This window comes from Falco cherrug, chromosome 14, assembly GCF_023634085.1.
Source record: "Falco cherrug isolate bFalChe1 chromosome 14, bFalChe1.pri, whole genome shotgun sequence".
Lineage (NCBI taxonomy): Eukaryota > Metazoa > Chordata > Aves > Falconiformes > Falconidae > Falco > Falco cherrug.
Genome location: NC_073710.1, coordinates 11,340,808 through 11,359,350, shown reverse-complemented (window position 1 = coordinate 11,359,350; position 18,543 = coordinate 11,340,808). Strand labels below are relative to the sequence as shown.

General features: G+C 37.5%; 2 protein-coding genes across 5 annotated transcripts in view; one reads left to right on the top strand and one right to left on the bottom strand.

The window, feature by feature from the left end:
* Positions 1-330: 330 nt before the first annotated feature.
* On the bottom strand, positions 331-3,698 carry FAAP24 (FA core complex associated protein 24). Of its 3 annotated transcripts, none has more exons than XM_027813211.2 (5): positions 3,176-3,698; positions 2,798-2,949; positions 2,008-2,147; positions 1,561-1,713; positions 331-930 (listed from the first exon to the last, which is right to left on the bottom strand). In XM_027813211.2, exons 2-5 carry the CDS (start codon positions 2,907-2,909, stop codon positions 688-690), a joined length of 648 nt encoding a protein of 215 aa, XP_027669012.1. In that variant the 5' UTR covers positions 2,910-2,949; positions 3,176-3,698; the 3' UTR covers positions 331-687. The 3 variants fall into 3 exon arrangements, with proteins under 3 accessions (XP_027669012.1, XP_027669010.1, XP_014139968.1); XM_027813209.2 differs by having other exon boundaries at positions 3,536-3,698; XM_014284493.3 differs by lacking the exon at positions 3,176-3,698 and adding an exon at positions 3,068-3,092.
* Positions 3,699-3,879: 181 nt separating this feature from the next.
* The window catches only part of CEP89 (centrosomal protein 89), a 35,494-nt gene continuing 20,830 nt past the window's right edge, over positions 3,880-18,543 (top strand). For both annotated transcript variants that reach the window (XM_055726800.1, XM_055726802.1), the window contains exons 1-13: positions 3,880-3,994; positions 5,804-5,910; positions 7,180-7,329; positions 7,938-8,139; positions 9,282-9,387; positions 10,767-10,798; positions 11,888-11,942; positions 13,266-13,484; positions 13,753-13,895; positions 14,265-14,315; positions 15,411-15,494; positions 16,361-16,468; positions 17,643-17,754. In XM_055726800.1, coding sequence (XP_055582775.1) covers positions 3,959-3,994; positions 5,804-5,910; positions 7,180-7,329; positions 7,938-8,139; positions 9,282-9,387; positions 10,767-10,798; positions 11,888-11,942; positions 13,266-13,484; positions 13,753-13,895; positions 14,265-14,315; positions 15,411-15,494; positions 16,361-16,468; positions 17,643-17,754 — 1,405 coding nt within the window. In that variant the 5' untranslated portion in view covers positions 3,880-3,958. The remainder of the gene's footprint in view (positions 3,995-5,803; positions 5,911-7,179; positions 7,330-7,937; positions 8,140-9,281; positions 9,388-10,766; positions 10,799-11,887; positions 11,943-13,265; positions 13,485-13,752; positions 13,896-14,264; positions 14,316-15,410; positions 15,495-16,360; positions 16,469-17,642; positions 17,755-18,543) is intronic.

The window sequence follows — 18,543 nt, the reverse complement described above, 5'->3', positions numbered from 1 at the left end:
CAAAGCTTCCCACATTATTTTCTTTGTAGTGTATAGTATACTTGCTATAATTAATGATTATAGCTGATAATCTGTCAAAATATATTGTAATAGATTATCATTATCCCAAACTATATTCAAAAGTGCAACATGAAGATTTTGGATACTGGACACAAGGAAATAAATTTGGTAACACCCTGTGAACTGAAAAAGAAACCAGAAAAATAAGCTAGTTTTAAGCCAAAGATGTATACCAGCTGGAGTTCCTTTAGGAAGTCCTAAGAATCATAAATCAAAGATACTACTATAAAGCAAGGTATGCTAACTCAGTTACTGAGAAGGTAACACCACTCCCATATTAACAAGGTGTTTATTTCTGGAAGACAAAATCAAGCAACTTGCTTTCAATTTTTTTTTTCTGTGGATGCTGAAAAAAACAGCTTTCTCTCTGTTTTTTGTACAAGATAAATGCAAAACACTTTACAGCCCTCTTTTCAAGGCAGTTTTCACAGCTCGATCGACTTAAGCAGAACACATGTAAAGAAGCAGCAGCAGAGTAATAATCTAAACAACTAGTCAATACACTCCAGTTGTTACCCAGGATTACAGAAATCACTGTCGTATGTGATTATTAAAAAAATAATTTTATAATTCACAAGAAACACAAACAAAAAGGTTTGTTTTCCAAAACGGCACTACCCATGCATGTCAGGAACATAAAAAGGTATAAATCTGTTGTGCTACTGTTTGTCCAACTACCAGCTCAAGCTCTTTGACAGATGCATTGCATAGACGGTGGAGGCTTCCAAACTGTTGCAGTAAAAGCAGAGCTTTTGTTTTCCCAACTCCTGGAATTTGTTGAACCGTCCGAAAGAGTGATGGCTCTGCCAGCTGAGAACATTGCTTCCGGAGAAAGGGGTTACTACTGTGATCCTTACTTTGTTCCCGGACCTGAAGAAAAACAAAACCGTATGTGACGCTGAGTGCCCTCTGCTGGAACTCTGGTTTGGGTTTTTAAAATAGTTTCTTTCATCTCAGAGGAGCTCATCACTAGGAAGTTTTAAAAACAAGCTCTCTCCTTATGCGTGTGCCCTTATTAAGAATTTTGATGCAGATCCACAACGTCTCACTAGGAAAAGAACAATTTCTTAATATCAACCATGAACTAAAACAATGATTTTGTCCTCCTTTTGATGGAATCAGATTAAGAGAAACAACTTAAGAACGGTTTCCCCAGCCTGAGACAAAGCAAAATCTCAAGTTGGTTTTGACAGAGGCCTTGAGTGAAGATTGCTTAACGCTATCCAGTGACACCTCAGTGCAAAATCACATTAAAAAAATCCAGTATGATATCCTTCGATTTTTTCCCCTTTGTTCCCAAATGAGCTCTTTTTACTGAGCTATACTATCATATTCCTACTGCAGGATACTTATTCTGTGCATTCAAACAACAAAATACGTTGTGTGCCTTTTTAAGATCCCAGTATTCTTTCTGAAACAAGTGATGATTGTGGGAAAAGAGGTAATTCTCCTCACGTCTTGTATTTTAATAAAGGTTTGTCCACTACCATAGAAACTTACTAGCTGAGTAATAAGTTGAGAAGCTTCTCCTTGATTTCCTACAGGAAGCAATACCATTCCAAGTTCTAGCACAACAAACTTTTGTACTGCTGAGAAGTACTGATCACTTATTTGGGTTTTCTCTACAATTACTATTCCACTGAGACTGCTGGCCTGTATTGAAAGGAAAAAAAGAAGACCTTGTTAATGACAAACTGATGAAATGCAACAGAGAGAAAATGCATCAAGTATGAGCTGCCTGAAAGCAAATCACAGGAAGAAAAGAAGTTGCAGCAACAGTACTGAGCTTTAATACAGCATTATTACACAGCTGCATAATTTTTTCAGTTTTCAAGTAGAGCTAAATTTCTGTGATAATTGCCATTAGAATTCAAAAAATAACACAAGAAGCATGGAATAAACAAACACCAATGCAAACTTTTCCTTTTCTCCTTACGTACTACTTACATTCCTAAACCGAGCCAATCTTCGTTTGAATTCATCCCCTGCAACCAAATCTGCTTCAGAAATATATAAAATGCAAGTTCTGTTTGAAAGATGAAAATCCACAAGTCCCAAGCCATCTTCAAAGATGAGTCTAATTTTCCCTTAAGGTGACATTGTTGAAAGAAAAAAATACAGTAGTTAAAAATATACTAATAATTACTTCACAGCACAACCTTTCTAACGTGTCAATAATACTAGTGACTCCGCAACAAACTTCATATTCTTTAAAAGCTTTTCTTGTCTTTAAGCAAAATTGGTACAAGCAATCCAAAGTACCCTGTGATGCCTTTAGTAATGCCAATTAATAGCACTTCCAAACTACAGATCTGAAAGTGCCATAGCTTCTCAGTAAACTCTGGACTTGAACAAAAACATCACAAGCTATTCTGGAAGGATCACCTTAATTTAGTTTGCTGTGCCAACAGATGATAGCACAGTCCCAGTACCCATATAAATTCAAGTGACTTCAGTGGAGATGCGTACTCACAATAACCCCACTGCTGTGGTCCCCAAGAAGCAGATACTTCTGCTTCTCTGCAGTGCTCAGCATCTATGCAAATATGACTGCACTGATCATGCGGATACCAAACAGACAAACAGGAATTTTCAGCCTGCTAATACAGGCTGTATGACAAATACGGAACCAGTCAGGCAGAGTAAAGCACATTCCAACTAATCTTAACAATACTGGGTGATAGAGAGGAATGCTTCACCCGAATCGTTTTGCCTCTTCCAATTTGTTTGTACTTACCTTGTAGCCTTTGGGCTATCTCTGACCCTCTCCACTTCTCATTTCCAATTACATGCCCATAAGGGACAGCTATAGATCCTGCTGACACAGTAGAGTTTGCTTTTGTTGTCATCAGGCTTCCTTGAAATCTTTACTTCATTAGCAGTTACACCCTAGAAAGAAATGTGGAAGACACTAATACATTTTATAAACCTGTTCCAAACCTGATTTTATGATTGGAATTTACAACATCTAATACTCTGTAAGAGTATTCTTCCTCCCCAAAGCTACCTTTGTTACTGTAATACATCAAAATTGGTAAGCAACTCTGTTCTCTTCAATACAGGGTGTTAGCTTGCAAATTCCACTCCCAACCTTGCCAGTCGATCCGAAACCCACCCGAGTTAAGACACACAAATGGTGAAAAAACCGCACTGCCTTTCCTGCGCCTTCATTCAGCCTTGAAAGCCTGCTTCAGTTACAAAGCTGACTCCAGAGGCACCTCCAGCCCTCAGCTGGCAGAAGTCTCCAGACGGATTATTACAAAGAGAGATTACCGTCAGGTTTACCAGCTTTCTGCAGTGTTCTGACTTTAGGAAGAGACCGGAATCTTGGTGGCTAAGGCATGCTGTAATGAGGAGAGCCACAGACCAGCCGGTACCCACGCAAACACTGCCCCCCCGAGCCACATCCTGCAGCGGGGCCCGCTCTGAGAGGAGCGGGGGACGGCCCCAGGGGTGGCCCCGGCGCCCCGCCGACCTGCCTGACGAGGCTGAGCTCCGTCCCGGGTGCTCCGAGCTCCGGCGGTCGCAGTCCCTCAGCCGGAGGACGCAGCGCAGCCCCAGCAGCGGCGAGATCCCTCCGCCGCCTCAGGAACGGCGCCGGCCCGCAGCTACCGCCCGCCTCAGGGCGCGCGCCTGGCTGACAGCGGCGCTGACAAATAGGAAGCGAGAGCTCCGCCGGCCGCCAGCGAATGAGGAGGCGGGGCGAGCCCGGCCTCGCCACTGGTAGGTTGCTAGGGCCGGGGTGGCGTGAGTAAGACGCGTGCTGACTGGGGGGGCGCAAGCCCGCAGCCAATCCGCCGCGCTTTTGTTACCAGGCGGGTCGCAACTGGAAAGCGTCCGAAGCGGGGGGACTGTCGTCGAGAGGCAGCGGCACAGAGCCGTCCCCTACCCGGTCGCGATGCCGCTCCGTTTCTGGAAAAGGCGGAAGGACTTTGTGAGTACGGGTCTGTCCAGGGCGGGCCTGCGCCCCCGGGAAGCAGGGCCAGCGGCGGGGGTCCCTCGGGGGGGGTCCCTCGGGGCGGGCGGCCGCGCCCTGCGGTTGACGCCGGCCATCGCTGAGCACTTTGAAGTGAATAACGGAGAGAAAAATAAATCCTAAGCGAAGAAAAGAAGGCGCCCGGACGCCGGGCGCTCTCCTTTTCCTCAGCACTGGGCTTGTCTGCCTCCCCCAGAAGCAGCCGGCTTGGTGGGGCGGTGTGGCCGGCGCCCGTCCCCTCAGGGCGGCCCGTGGGCGCTGGCGGGCCCCGGGCGGGGGTGCCGCTCCCTCCTTTCCAGCGGTAAAGAGAACTGATAGAAGTTCTTAGTGAAATCTCGGAGCAGGCAAGGGTTGTAGGCTTGTCAGTAGCGGTGTGGATATTGTCCTCTAACGTACTTGAAGTAATTGAAGGGGTTTTTAGTATTACAGTGAAAATAAACTATTGATCTTCTGTTCTTGCCTTTTGCTGGGGGCTAGCAGCCTTTTACCTCAGCTATGTTGCCTGGACCCTAGTAAGACCTCTACAGTCAACAGCCTTTAGTAAACAAACTGGTGCGTGCCAGACAGATTTGCGTAATTAAGGAGCAGTACGTTTGCAAGATATGACCCAATAAAAAGACAGCCTTTGTAATGCACCATTTAGTTATTTGATGCACCTTCCTGTAAAGACACCAATATTTCCCAGTTCATCTGTTTATTTTATCCTGCTGGAGAAGACAATTAAAGAATAATTGAAAAAAAATCTCTGTAGCAGAAGTAGCAGAAACATAGCCTTTTTTCTCTGTTAAAAAGTAGTATCTGTCTGAAGGTGATGGACTTCATTGTGACATAGTATTTTCTGATGCCTAGAAAGGCAGCGGGCACAAATTTAAACATAGAAAATTCAACTTAAACATAAACATAATAATAATAAAAACACTGTGTGGGTGGTCCTTAATAGTTTTTAAAAATACTGTGAGTGTGATACAACACTGGAACAGGTTGCTCAGGGAGGTCTCGGGGGTCTCCAGCCCTGGAGATACTCAAAACCTGACTGGACAGGATCCTAGGCTGCCCTCTCTGGTAGACTTAGGTTGACCTTGCTTTTAGCAGGGACTTGGACAAGACAATCTCCAGAGCTTCCTTCCAACCTCAACTGTTATGTGATTACAGTCAAAGTACTTTTTGTAGGGAACTATGGTCCTAGTTTTCCTGAGTTGATGTTTAATGTTATCCTTTAAAAAAAAATTGTTGGGTTTGCTGATAAAAATGCATTAGGATTTTTTTTCTTTTATTCAGGTTGAACCTTTGACTGCAAGACTTGTTTAGTGATAGTTTTTTTCTTCCATCTCATACTACTATGGCTGAGGATTACTTCTGACAGACTCTTTCTACAAGAAAGGGACTAATATTGTTACTCTGAAGCAGGGTTCAAATATTTTGAAGAAAATTAATTACTAGTACTCCTTTTTTCATGTGTATATATACAGGAAAAACCCAAACTTGAGTAAGTTAAAATTCTCTTTTTGCAGACTGTGATATAGTGGGTGGAAAACCTACATTCATGGGTCATGTAAATTACATTTCTAACCTTCATTAGTAGCTGTTCATACATGTTAAAAAGTTAAAATTGGAACCATTTCAAGTCTTCTGTTTACATTAATTGCATGTAATTGTTCTTCCTTTTTGTATCATTTTACATTGTGAGTTTTTGTGCATGTTCAATTCTGTTTTTTCAATTGTGATTCTTAAAGTCATTGTCAACTAATTTTATTTTAAATTGTTTAGAAACATATAACTCATGGCCTGATCCCTGCTGCTACCATAGCTCCTAAACCTGCAGTTCCCTGCACCCCTTCCCCTTGTAGTCCAAACCCTCCTCCAGAAGGGCCCAGGTAGGTTTTGAGTTTTGTTTGGTTTTTTTGGCTTTGTCAACTACAATAGCATACTAGAAAAGCATGATTAGAAGAATTGCATGTCCTTGCTGCAGTGTTTACGTGAACCTTTTCATAAATAGAACATATTTTTATTTGGAGCAATTCCCTTCTTTGAACTTTAAAGATACTTATTTTTCTCCCACTCCTAAGCATGCTAAATAATTAGGACAATGACCATCATGAATAAGTAATTTATTATAAATCTGAGTCAATTAAAGACAAATGGACTATTTAAAGTTAGGACTATTTTTAATTTGGCTGCTATGGTAGAGTGTAGGACTGTGCAATACCAGTACCATGACTCAGGAAATTTTAACTCACCAGAAAAGCCTAAATTAAATGCGACTAACATGCCATTTTTCATTTTATTGCATATTAAAGAAAGCAGGGACTTAAAAAAACTGGCATGTAAAACCATGTTGAATTGGATTTGAGTTAGCTCTATAGACAAATTAGATAAAGAGAAGATAGAAATTTATTTTTCTTTTCATTTGTAGTTTCTTACAGTTATTCTTTTATGTTTTCTCTACATTTAGTTCAATTCTGGTTGTTTTCTGTGGTCTTTCTAGGGTCTGTAACATTCCTACTTAATCGTGGTTCATTTCTTCTTCCTTTTTGACCTCCAGTTATTGTCATTCCTGTTACAGTCCTCACCATTTCTCTCCTTTCATCTTTGTTCCTACTTCTTTCTTCCTTTTCATCTTACCTTCTCTATACTCCGCAGCATCCTATCTACTAATGCTTGCCCTAGGTCATGGCGTGCCAGCATTAACGGCTTCAGAATTATCAGTAAAAGGTTCAGAGTAGGGAATAATGGAAACTAAGAGCTAGAATAGCAGAACATGGAACACTTTCAAAACAATGCCAGGTAGTATTGTTATGGCTAAAGTGAATGCTAAGTACTGTAAATTATCAGTGTCAGTTTTGGGAATGTGACTCAGTATATTCCATGATTTTCATGCATGTGATTTGGGAAAACCAATAGGTACTGTACTTTACTCTTAGATAGTTGTGTTATGATAGCTTGCCCAGTTTTGTGCTTTACTTTGGGAGTTAATAGTTTATAACCAGTCCCTTAGCACTTCAGTAATGTTTGTGCTTGTTAATTGTGAACATTTTGCTTTGCTTAAATAGTGAAGACATTTTGCAAAGGAAAAAAATATGAAATGTGGAGCACAGAGAAGACTTTTAAGTATTGTTTCATTGCTTTATTCTGTTTTCTTCCAGATCTGCTCTAGCAGCAGCTGTCCTTTCAGCAACGCTAACAGGGCGCACTACTGCTCTTCCTCTGCCTTTGCAGAAGTCTGAAAATTATTCCACCTGTGTGGAACAAGAATGTTTTGAACCTTATGCGACAGTTGCAGACCTTAGAATGGGGTAATGTATACTTTCTGGTTTGGTATCTTATCTTAGAAATAGAATCTGTCAATACAATTTTACCAAAGAGTTAGAGCAAACTGCTGTTGTTATAGCCACTTACTTCTTTCTCATGACATGGTAAATTAGGTCCGGTGTCTACAGTTCTTAATCCATTTCTCATAAAGTGATGTCACATATAGAGTCATCATTGGGAAGGAGATTTGGATCGTACAGCAGTCACAAGTAAAACGATACATTATTTCTGCCAAATGATTATCAGTTATACAAACAGGTGATCACTGCGGAATCATCTGAATTACATCTGATATTACCTGTGTGCTAGATAATTATTTGAGACTCTCTTTTGCTGTAGAATTAGCAACCTTCTATCTCTTACCTGACCTTTTCTTTAAGATAGAGAAGAAAATGTAGCTCCAGTGTTAATCATCTTATTTTAAAGCATATGCATAGGCTAGATTCCATGTTTGCAGCTAACAGAAGCTTAGATGTCTGTGTGAGCTGTTTGGACTTGTGTATATTGTAAGACTGATGGTTGTTCACTAGCTTGTGTTTTTTTGGAAGAGTAAGCAATATAGAAAGCAGTTTAACGCCTGTTTCACTTGCAGGCCCAACTGGAAACTTGATGGCAGCGACAGATCTCCTGTACAGTCCCCGGAAATACTAGGCTATTATGATGAGGATGAGGACACGGATACCCATCATTTTGATGCAGATATACAGTCACAGTCCAGCTGTCAAAGTAATGAGAAAAAGGGAGAAAACTTTAGCACCAATGCTATTTATGCTATTCCCTGCAAAAAGAAAAAGGTAGGATTTTCAAAGGCATTAATTCCTTTACCATAGTTTAATACATTAATGCAAATATTTAATATTTCTAAGGCTTTTCATTCTTTTCTAACTCTTCAGACATTTATTCAGTTTTTATTTCACATGGTTTTTGTGGTTCATTTACTCCTGCATGAGATAGGTTTGTTAGTTGATCCTCAAAGATTGCATATTTGATTATTAGGAGCCTTTTCTTACTAGGAAGACACGGGCATTGTGTATAATGATTGTGCATAATTTCGTCTTGTAAAATGTCCAATATGTTATGTTCAGTATGATACTTAGTAGGTTATTTATTAAAAGCACTAGGCATTTTACTTCTAAATGGTGAAAGCTTAGTTAATGATTCAGTATCGTGCTAACAAGCAGGGACCTATATAGAGACGGGGAGACTCGGAATCAAACAAAATAAATTACCTTGTTGTCTTGAAGACCAGTGGATTTCTCTACTTTAAAACAATCCAAAACTGTAACCAGCAATGAGCAGCTTAATACTCTCCTAAGGCACATTTCAAGTTCAGTCCAAAATGATACAAAAATTTAACAAACAGGAAGAAGTAACTGACTAGTAAAGAGGCAGTAAAATGCTATGTTCATGAAAGAAATCAGAAAAAACACCCCTAGGTGAAGAGATAGTAGTCAGTAAGAGGAGGGAAGGGGAGGGAAAAAAGGGAGTGAGTGGAGTATGTGGGACACTGGTATGCAATGAGCAGGGGAAAACCAGTGAAGACAGTGTCAGCAGTTGTTCATGAATCCCTCAGTGCTGTGACATAGTAGATAAGTGGTTGATCTGTTATTAAAAGCAAGTTTAGATAGGACACAGCAAGCAAGCAAATGTAGAATAATCTCACAGACTCCTGTGACTGAATAAGGTGACAGGGAATATTTGCTCTATGAACTAAATGACTGTCATAGTTTCCTACCTGCTGTTGATTGTTGTAAGGTTTAGATTTTATTTACATAGAGCCCTAAAACAAAACAAAAGTATGTAATTTAATATCTCAAAATATTGGAGTACAATTCTGAGTGTGACTGGGACATTAGTACACTAAAGTTTTCATACAGTATGGGCTATTTTAACAGTGTTATCATGATTTAGATAGGCTTGTCTTATTTCTACATAGAAAGAGTTTCCACCATCTCCTAGTACAAATGCTGACAAGAAGGAGGTGCCTTCTCGTGAAACTGAGTTTCAGGTGCTGGTGAATGAATCAGATGTGCAAACAGAAGGTAAAGAAACTTAAGTCAAAATGCCATACCTTTTAATACCGTGGGGAAAAATATTTTTAAATAACATAAATGTAATACAATTTGATAATGAGATATTCCTTTTTTTTAAAGGGGCAATGAAATAAATGCTACTAAATACTTAGCTATTTCTAGTACTTACAGAAAATTTAAAAACTGCATAAAGAGGGAAGATTGGTCTATATTCACTGTATAACTGAAACTCCTAAACATCCACTATTAGCCAGTCAAAAAACAGAGGAGGGTAAAAAAAAGGTTTTGTGGAGTCTGTCTTGTCTAGTACTGTTATTCTCTACTATGTTTATATTGATATATGTGCCAGAATCAACCCAGTTTATACTAGGTTTGTTTATCCTTACTACAGAAGTTGTGTTCTTGCCATCTTTTAAGGTCTGGGCCTTAGAATTGTATATTAGGTCACAGAGGAGAGTTCTGACGGAATAGAGATCTGAATATGATCATTGGTTTCAGGTTATCACTCTCAATGTTGAATTGTTAAGCTTCGCAAATAACTTTGTGGTGATAATTTCATTAGATGAGGGACATTTGGTTCATAGCTGAACCTGTCATTAAGCTATTTTTTTGAACAGTAGAATATTGTGGAGAAAAAAATTGAGGCCAAGACCAGTCTGCCTGCATAGGAGTTTTATTGCACAGTTGTCTTGTCCATTATTCTAAAATCATGAAAACAGAAAATCAGAATTTGTTCCAGAGCTGCAAAATGTAGTTTTTACAGAGGATGGCAGCATTCTAGTAGCTGTTGGATAAGAAAGAGGAAGCAGAACTGAGACTGTTTTTAAAAATTGTCTTTTTAAGTTTTATTCATGTTGCATTCCAGTGTTGTTTCAGTGGAGTTATTTTAAAAACTTTATAGAGAACAATATCCAGAAAGAATTTATTGCTTTGATAAAACCATATTGGGAAGTGGATGCATTACACTAAAAAGAACAGAATATATAAACCATTTCTAATCCCTCTTATATACAGGAAGTGCTGCAGATCTTGGAAGCTGTCAGATTTGCACTTGCCTTGTTCAGAGAAGCAATAGCATTCAAGCCCAGTAAAATCGATTAAAATAATTCATTTGTCCTTTAGTCAAATTCTAAAATAATAGTGGAAAACCACAATACAGCTTCATTTCTTCCATAGTTGCATCTGTACACTGTGAGGTGAAGTAAGGTCTCACAGCAGTATCCTGATACACCATGAAAGAGATAATGGAAAGTTAGTGATCCAGTTTGTGGTCTAGGAAGGGCTTTCTTACATTTATTTGCAGTATGTAATATGTGTGCTTACATAACCACGTGAACCCTTAGAAATACTTTTGTCTCTAATTGACTGAAAAATCTGTTTTTCTTTAGCTGGAGACCAACATCTTGGCTTGAATTTAAAGGTAAGACACATATGAAGGTTAATTTGTGATGCATTTTGGGAAAAAGGGTGTTATAGAGCTGATAGTTTACAGTTACTTAAAAGAAAATTAATTTGTTGCCACTACGGAATCTTTTGGAGTACAAGAATGGCTAATCATTCCTTTTGAAAAAGTATGACTATATAGGAAAGCAGGCCAATAATTCTCAAATCCTGAGCCTGACTTCATCAGGTTTTTATCTAGTTTTCCAGCTGGACCCATCTGACTGCTTTCATAAGCTTGAAAAAGAATACCCAGAAGTTTAGTTTCTTAGATCAACTTGCTGGAATATTATTTACAAAAACAGTCAGTTCTTCCATTGTCAACATCACTTTTTTTTTTTTTTTTCTTCAAGTTCTTGATCACACATATTTTCTTTTGAAATTGTTTGTGAAGTTTGACTCATTTAGTCAACAGTGTCTTGGTATGTTAAATTACATGGCATCATATCCTTACAGAACTTTACTGCTGTTTCATAAAAAAGTGGAAGAAGTTTGCATATCGATCATGTTCACCTCAAGTAAATACATTAGTATAAATTCAGCCTGTGGTTCTTTCCTGATGAACGAAGTTCTGAAAATGTACAAATAGGTACTGGGGTATTTTTTACCAGCAAAGGGAGGACAATGTACATTTTAATTTATTCACAGATTCCCAGTTAGGGACTGAAAGTTCATATCATAATTGACTATTCTAAAGTCTTATTTAGTACAAACTAACAAATGGGAGCAATATCCATCCTGTTTGGTCAAGAAGCTTTGTGTTTATATAACTTTTATGTCAGCCATAACATTGTTTTGAGAACTGTACATCTCTGACAACTAAGGAAAATATTAACAGTTTCAAGTGTCCACAAGAGACTGATGGCAGTGATAAGTGACAAAGTGATGCAAAGATGGGTAAATGACAAGTTGTGTATTGTCAGTACTGAATCCAACCTTAAATTTTGTTGATATAAAAGAAACTGTTTCAAAAGTTCTGTTTCTTAAGTTCTCCAACAGTGATGCTGTTCAGAGTACTTCAGGAAAAAATAATTGTTAAAGCAGATCTCATTTTTTATTTCTCTGCTAGGAAAAAAAATCATTAGCTGAAAATCTGATATGTGGAAAGCCTCCGCCATCCCCAGGTACTTCTGATTTTTCTATGACTTTACTATAATCTTCACTTTAATAATATGCATATGTATATAAAATACATTTTCCTGCTTGTATTCTCTAAGCCTGATGCACGGGGGAAAGTATTTCTCCTGTACAGGAAATGAAAGTGCTGAGTGCCTGTGATGATATCAGGCTTTTTATGTTAGGTGTTTTAGACTTGTTTTCAAACATCACTCAGGTTGGAAAATAAAGTCTTAAATAAACGACTGTGAAGCGATGTTACGAATTTAAACTCTCCAATCCCTTAAGTTTCATTTACACTAGAGGATGTCACTGTTAAGTATTCCATTGCAACTGAAATAGTAAACATATTTCGTATGTGCCTTATTTGTATGTTATTGCATCCCTGTGACAACTCCAGGCACAGTGCCTCTGAACTTTGTGTGTTGCATGCGTGGGATATGTGCCTATCGTGAGTTCATGGGTTTTGTGTATTTCTGTGCTGTCCAGGTATCTTATAGCTTCTCACAGGAAGTTAACAGTGACCATAAGCGCCTGAAATGTTACTAAACACATGAAGCCGCTATGTCATCAATAACAAAGAGAGAGCTCTGGATTTCAAAACCAATTCTTGTGTTTCATATATATGCTATACTAAGCAACTGTTCTGTACTAATTTATATTCATGCCTGTATGCTGTTTAGATTATGCTGGCTCTTAAAAGTCTGACAGTAAGGGTAAAATCTCAGCCTTCATTTTAATAGGTAAGCTGGTTAGCCCTAACACATGAAAAGAAAAAATTGAAAGTGTGATCCATTATTACTGATGCTACAGTAGTATATCCACGGTTGTGCAGATGATCTAAAATTTTACTTTTGCAAGGACTGTTAAGTGACTTCTATTCAGTAACAGATCATTGAAGCCTGCTTGGTGGGAAGGAGGGTAAAGCTGTCATTACACAGGGATTAAAGTAAGGAGGGCTCAAGAGGATTGACTACTACATGCAGAGCATATACATTTTGCTTACTGCAGTAGGTATTTCTGTCTCACCTCTCTAGTCACCGATGCTAGGGAAAGGGAGATCTGCTGATTTGGGGTTTTTTCCCCTTTAAGAAAGGAATGTTTTCAGTGTCTAAGAGAAAAGATGAGAACCTGCAGCCACTCCACTATATAGCTCTTGTTCCAAATCCCCTTTTTCATTTTCTCTGGCCTTATCTTCTGGGAGCCGTGAGCTGATTTTATGAAGTATCACTCATATCTAATGCTAATATTAGAAAAAATGGATTATAATTTGCTGAAACTTGTATTCAAGTCTGAGTACCATTTAAATACATTGTACTGTGGCATTACAGATGTGTCTATTCAGACAAAGCAAGTGTGGGAAAATATGACTAAAGAAAAAATCAGAGAACTAGAACAAGAAAACTGCTGTCTGAGCATGGCATACCAGGTTGTGGTCCAGCAATCTGAGAGAACAAAACGGCAGATGCAAGAACAGGAGTTACAGCTGCAGAGACTAGAACAAGAAAACAGAAGACTTAAAGCAGTTGCAAAGAAGTCACATAGAGAAGGTGGGAGAAGCATATAAGCTATTCTGTAGTTATCTTGTTTGATTTTTGTAATTTCTTACAAGCAGTTCCTGCGGTACTAGGTTTCCGCTCATTGATTTGAGGAAGTATCTATGCATAAGTAGTTTTCAAACAGTATTTTCTGCATTTGTAGAAATATTGTCAAAGAATACTTACATGATCATAAAAAAATTACTTGGTTGTTTGAAATGTAATAATTTTTGTTAGTAATTTTTGATTGATCTTTCTTGTTGGATGTTTGTTTTAATAGAGGAGGCTACAGAATTACTTTCTCTCATAAAACAAGTACAAGAACTGGTAGATGAAAATGATGCTTTGAAAAGGACAGTCCATCGTTTAAATGTAGAGTTAAGTCGCTATCAAACTAAATTCAGGCCGTTGTCCCAAGAAGAGGTGAGAATCTTTGTTACAAAGGGAGTTTGTACTGAAATGTCCCATTGTCCTTTCATTCATCTTTGAGTTTTTAAGACTCTTCTCCTAAGCTGCCACAGAGTTTACAAGTGGCATATACTTTTCCTGACATTTAAAATAAGTATTTATCATTAAATCTAACAATAAATCTAATGTTAAGTCTAAGAAGTTAGATTGTCTCCTATATTAGTAAGATATTGAACTTCCAATTTTGTTGACTTTGTTGAATGTGTGTTACATATGTAACACATAATTAGAAACATGAGCTGGTTTGGTATAATAATTGTGACTGCAGTGGACAGCAGTTGGTGCTGGAAGTACTTACAGTATCTTTTTAAAAATCTGCTTTAGTGTCTAAACCTGAAAGGTTTACCCATGGATGGACCACCACCGCCATGGCTGGTAAGTAAAATATTATTTTCACTTATCTGTTCTTTGTAGGTAAAGTAGTAGAATTTCTTTACTGAAACAAAAGTACTCAGGGTATTACTTAGTTACTCTGCTGAACTATCACATACTAGTAGAGTATTACAAACACTTCTTTTTGTTGCATAAAAAGATGTAAGGCAGAACTTCACAATGAATGTGTGCCGCTCCAGTTGAATTTACAGTCAGCTTCAGACTGCATACAATCACCAACTTTCAACTAATGAATGCAGATTAAGTACTGTTACCCTGACAATCATGAATACTGTATTTATTTAGTATTGTCTAGCATATAGTTTGCTTCAAGATCTATTGCTTAATTGTTAATCTTCTTAATTGTTAATGTTGCAATTATTTTTAACATGATTCTAAAAGAAAATAGCGTATTTCAGTGATTCCTGATGGTGGGAATTGTCATGGGTCCACTAGTAGCCTGTGAACTTCCGGCAAGGAGAAGGCAAATAGTCTGTGAAATTGAATGCATTTGTAACATGTAAAACAATTTCTCCTTGAAATGCTAATCGGATCTTAAATTTTCCTTCTTCATTGGTATTCGGAACTATTCAGAAATAGGGAAGTCCTCCTGCTCTGTTTCTAGCTATAATATCCAATCATATGTATTGAGTTTTAAAGATGCAGGTTTGAGAGTGTAAAAATTCCTTCCCGCTTACTAATGAATCTGGGCTAAATTTGGTTAACTGTATTCACTATAGTGTTTCAGTTTGGTCTCATGTTCATTTGCATCCACATTCTGCTATTACATATCCTGTAATATAGAAGTATATATAGTAATAAGTAATAGCTGCTTTTTAGTGAAGTGTGCAAGTGTAGCATCCAACCTTGTCCTTTTCCAAAGCTTGCTTTTAAAGCTGTGCTGTCAAGTGCTTCTGCAGCACGGTTTTGCATATGATGGCTGCATGCTTGTATAAGTCCTGCACTTTTGTCTGCAAGGTGTATACAAAAACCCTTAATAGTTTTTAAAACTAGCTATATGTAGCTGGAGAAGAAGTAAAACCAATTGAGATTATGGTTTTAACTTATTTATATGGTTTGATTTTTTTTTTTTTTCAGTTGGATATGAAGTATTTGTCACCCCTTCTGTTGGCATATGAAGACAGAATAAGAGAAAAGGAACAATTAAGTCTTGAATACGAGGCAAGTTGCCTTTTAAAGAAAATATACTTCTACATTAAAGCAGAAATAAATTACTGAATTTTTTTAAGGTGTTTGTCAAAGTTGTTTACTGCCTAAAATTAAAAGAGACTTTGTTTTACTTTTCCATGCATGATTATTATGCTGTCTTATCCTGCTTGGCTTGCTTATTTTTCTCAGCTTGTTCAGATGTAGAAGCAGCCACCACACTGACAAGTACTAGAATTGTGCTGTCTGAATAGAGTAAACCATAAGCAAAGTCAGCGGTAGAAAGAATTTACTGTGGCCATTCATAACGGGGATTCAGTGCCCTGTATAGCTGCTCTTCCAGTTACAGACTTGTGGATTTTGTGGTAGAAGAATATTTATTTCTATCTACTTAAGGAATGGGTACTCTTTTTCCTCTTAGAAGTATTTTTTTGTCTCTGATTCTTTGAAAAATGGTGATTTGCTTCAGGGTAGAACTGTCATAGCTTTTCAAAATAATTTATTTCTTTAAAAAAACCAAGCAGAAAACACCGAGGGTTTTATATTAAATGTCATTCACACTGAAAATGTGTAGTATCATTATTAATTTCCATAATTCAGGTTTTTAAATTCATATTTTAAGGATCTACAGCTTGTTTAACTCAAACAACACTCAGCAAAGAAGTAGCACAATTCAAATAGCTGTTATTTTTAATCAAATAATACTAGATTAGAAGTTAAGTATGAGTATCTGAATTAAAGATGAGTGAGGAGTGAGATAATATGCTGTTAACAGAAGTGTTCGAAGGCACTCAGGTTTGTGTATTTCTAAAAGGTTTTGTTGATGCAAAAATAATAAAAAAACCCCCTTACCTCTAAATATGGAGTCCTTTGTCTTTCAGGAGGATATGAAGAATTTTAAAGTACGAGTTCAAGAGTTGGTGAAGGAGAATGAAAAACTACATAAGCAATTAAATAAAACTGACTTCATTACCCCTACAGAATGGCAAGTACATTACTAAAATTAATTCATGCTCAGTGTTGCAGTGCACTGCTCTTTTATTTGTATTGATATAATCATTCATGGGTTTGTAGTTAAGCACGTAAACGAGTTGGTCTTGATCAACCTAATCCCCCTTCTGCAGCAATTTTAAAAACTTTGTTTCACAATGTAGCCTCATGGTACCAGGCATGGCTGAGGGTGAGGATACAGCTTGGCAGTGTGGGAGATGTTCCTTGTGCCTAAGCCTGTTGATGAAATATCTTGGTGATATCAACTTGAAACTCGCAGTTTTACCTGGAAAATTATTTTGATCTTTGTTTAAAATTGTTATACTTCAAAGACTTGTTCCGTAAGATTCACAATCCATTTTCTTAACCTTAACTCCAACCTGGATAGTGTTGATGGGGGTGAAAAAAAACTTCCGTTGTTTCATTCAGCTGGTAATGCTTAGCATCTTACATCAGCACTGACCTTCCTGTTACAAATAACAAATGTATTTTGTCATTCAGTTTTCACTTCATATTTATCCATTCAGATAAAACATGCAGAGTCTTAAGTGGTTAAACAGTATGAACTCTAGCTTAGCTATTAACCAGTTCGTAAGGGCTGATGTACATTTGCTTCTTTCTCTTATGCCCACTGCAGTAAATGTCACAGTAAATTAATTCAGTCAGCTAAACTCACAAGCTGCTGAGTATAGAGGTTTTCATGGGTGCAAGTGGAGGCTGATTTCCATTTCTGTGTTTGTAAAAATCTTCAGGGCAGACTGTTTAAGACTATCATTTAATGGTAGGGGAAATTGTCCCTATCTAGACCTATACAACATAGGATACATTTTTATCTCAGTCAGGCCACACACAAACAAAGTAGATAGACGTTTTGTTAGTTACAGTCATCAGAAATCCTCTGTAACAGCCTATTTTGCTACGCTTTGTTTGGGTTTAGGCTACTCTTGCTGATTCATTCAAATCAGTCATTTGATTTGAAGATCAAACATGAGTAAATTCATGTGGCAACATCTGACATTTGTACTGTATTACTGTTTGCATTTTTTTTTTCCAAGAGATTCAAATACAATTTTGTAAGTTTACACTGTTAGAAGTCCAATTGTGATTTTTCTTTGGATATAGGTTAATATTTAAATTATATTTTATTTATAATCTGGTTGTCATTGCAGGCAGCAGCTGCAAGGTCAGGCCAAGCTGGCCTTGGAAGAAAACAGTCTGTTGATACAGCAACTTGATATTCAACAAGCTAAAGCAAAAGAGAGTCAGAGACAACACATTGAAGAAGGTAAAGTGCCTGAGTTGCTAGTCATTTGGCCTACACTGAAGGTGGTACTGCAGGTTTGGTTTTTTGTTTGTTTGTTTGTGGGAGTTTTTTTGATTTGGCCTTTTTTGGGTGATGGTCGTTTGTTTTGGTTTATTTTTTTTTCGACTTCATATATGTCTACAAAGCATCACTGAATGCAGGTAACACTAATATGAGATCAAGCTCTGGATGTCAACTGACACTGAAAGGAAACGTCAGTATTGACACTTTACAGCATATATATATAAAGGTGACAAGAACTGTTAAACAGCAATACACTCATTTTCATAATTTAAGAGCACTTTAAACTTTACAGGTTGGTATTTGTGAGGTATTATTTGCTTATTTTAAGTGTTCAATTTAGAAATTGTAGGGGTTTTAAATTTCCTGCTTTAACAAATGTTTATCACTTAACATATTTAATTACAAGTAGAAGTATTTGATTTTTACACTTTAATTTGATACCGCTTAAATTTACATGCATTTTCAAGTACAATCTGTTCTCTATTTCTTTTTTATCAGACGTTTGTATTTGCTTGAATTCAGAACACTTGATACTCCTTAACTTGCCTGCAAATACTATTTCTTGACTAAGATTTTTATGCTGATAGTTATTTTTTTGCATCAGTAGATTCCTCTGGATATTTCTTGTCAATAGCCTTCTGACTGGATATTAGAAAGAGGACGTGCATGTTATAGATTCAAATCCCAAAACTGATTGTAAGATTTCTTAGTGAAGTATAAAAAGCAAAATTGAATCATAATTCATAA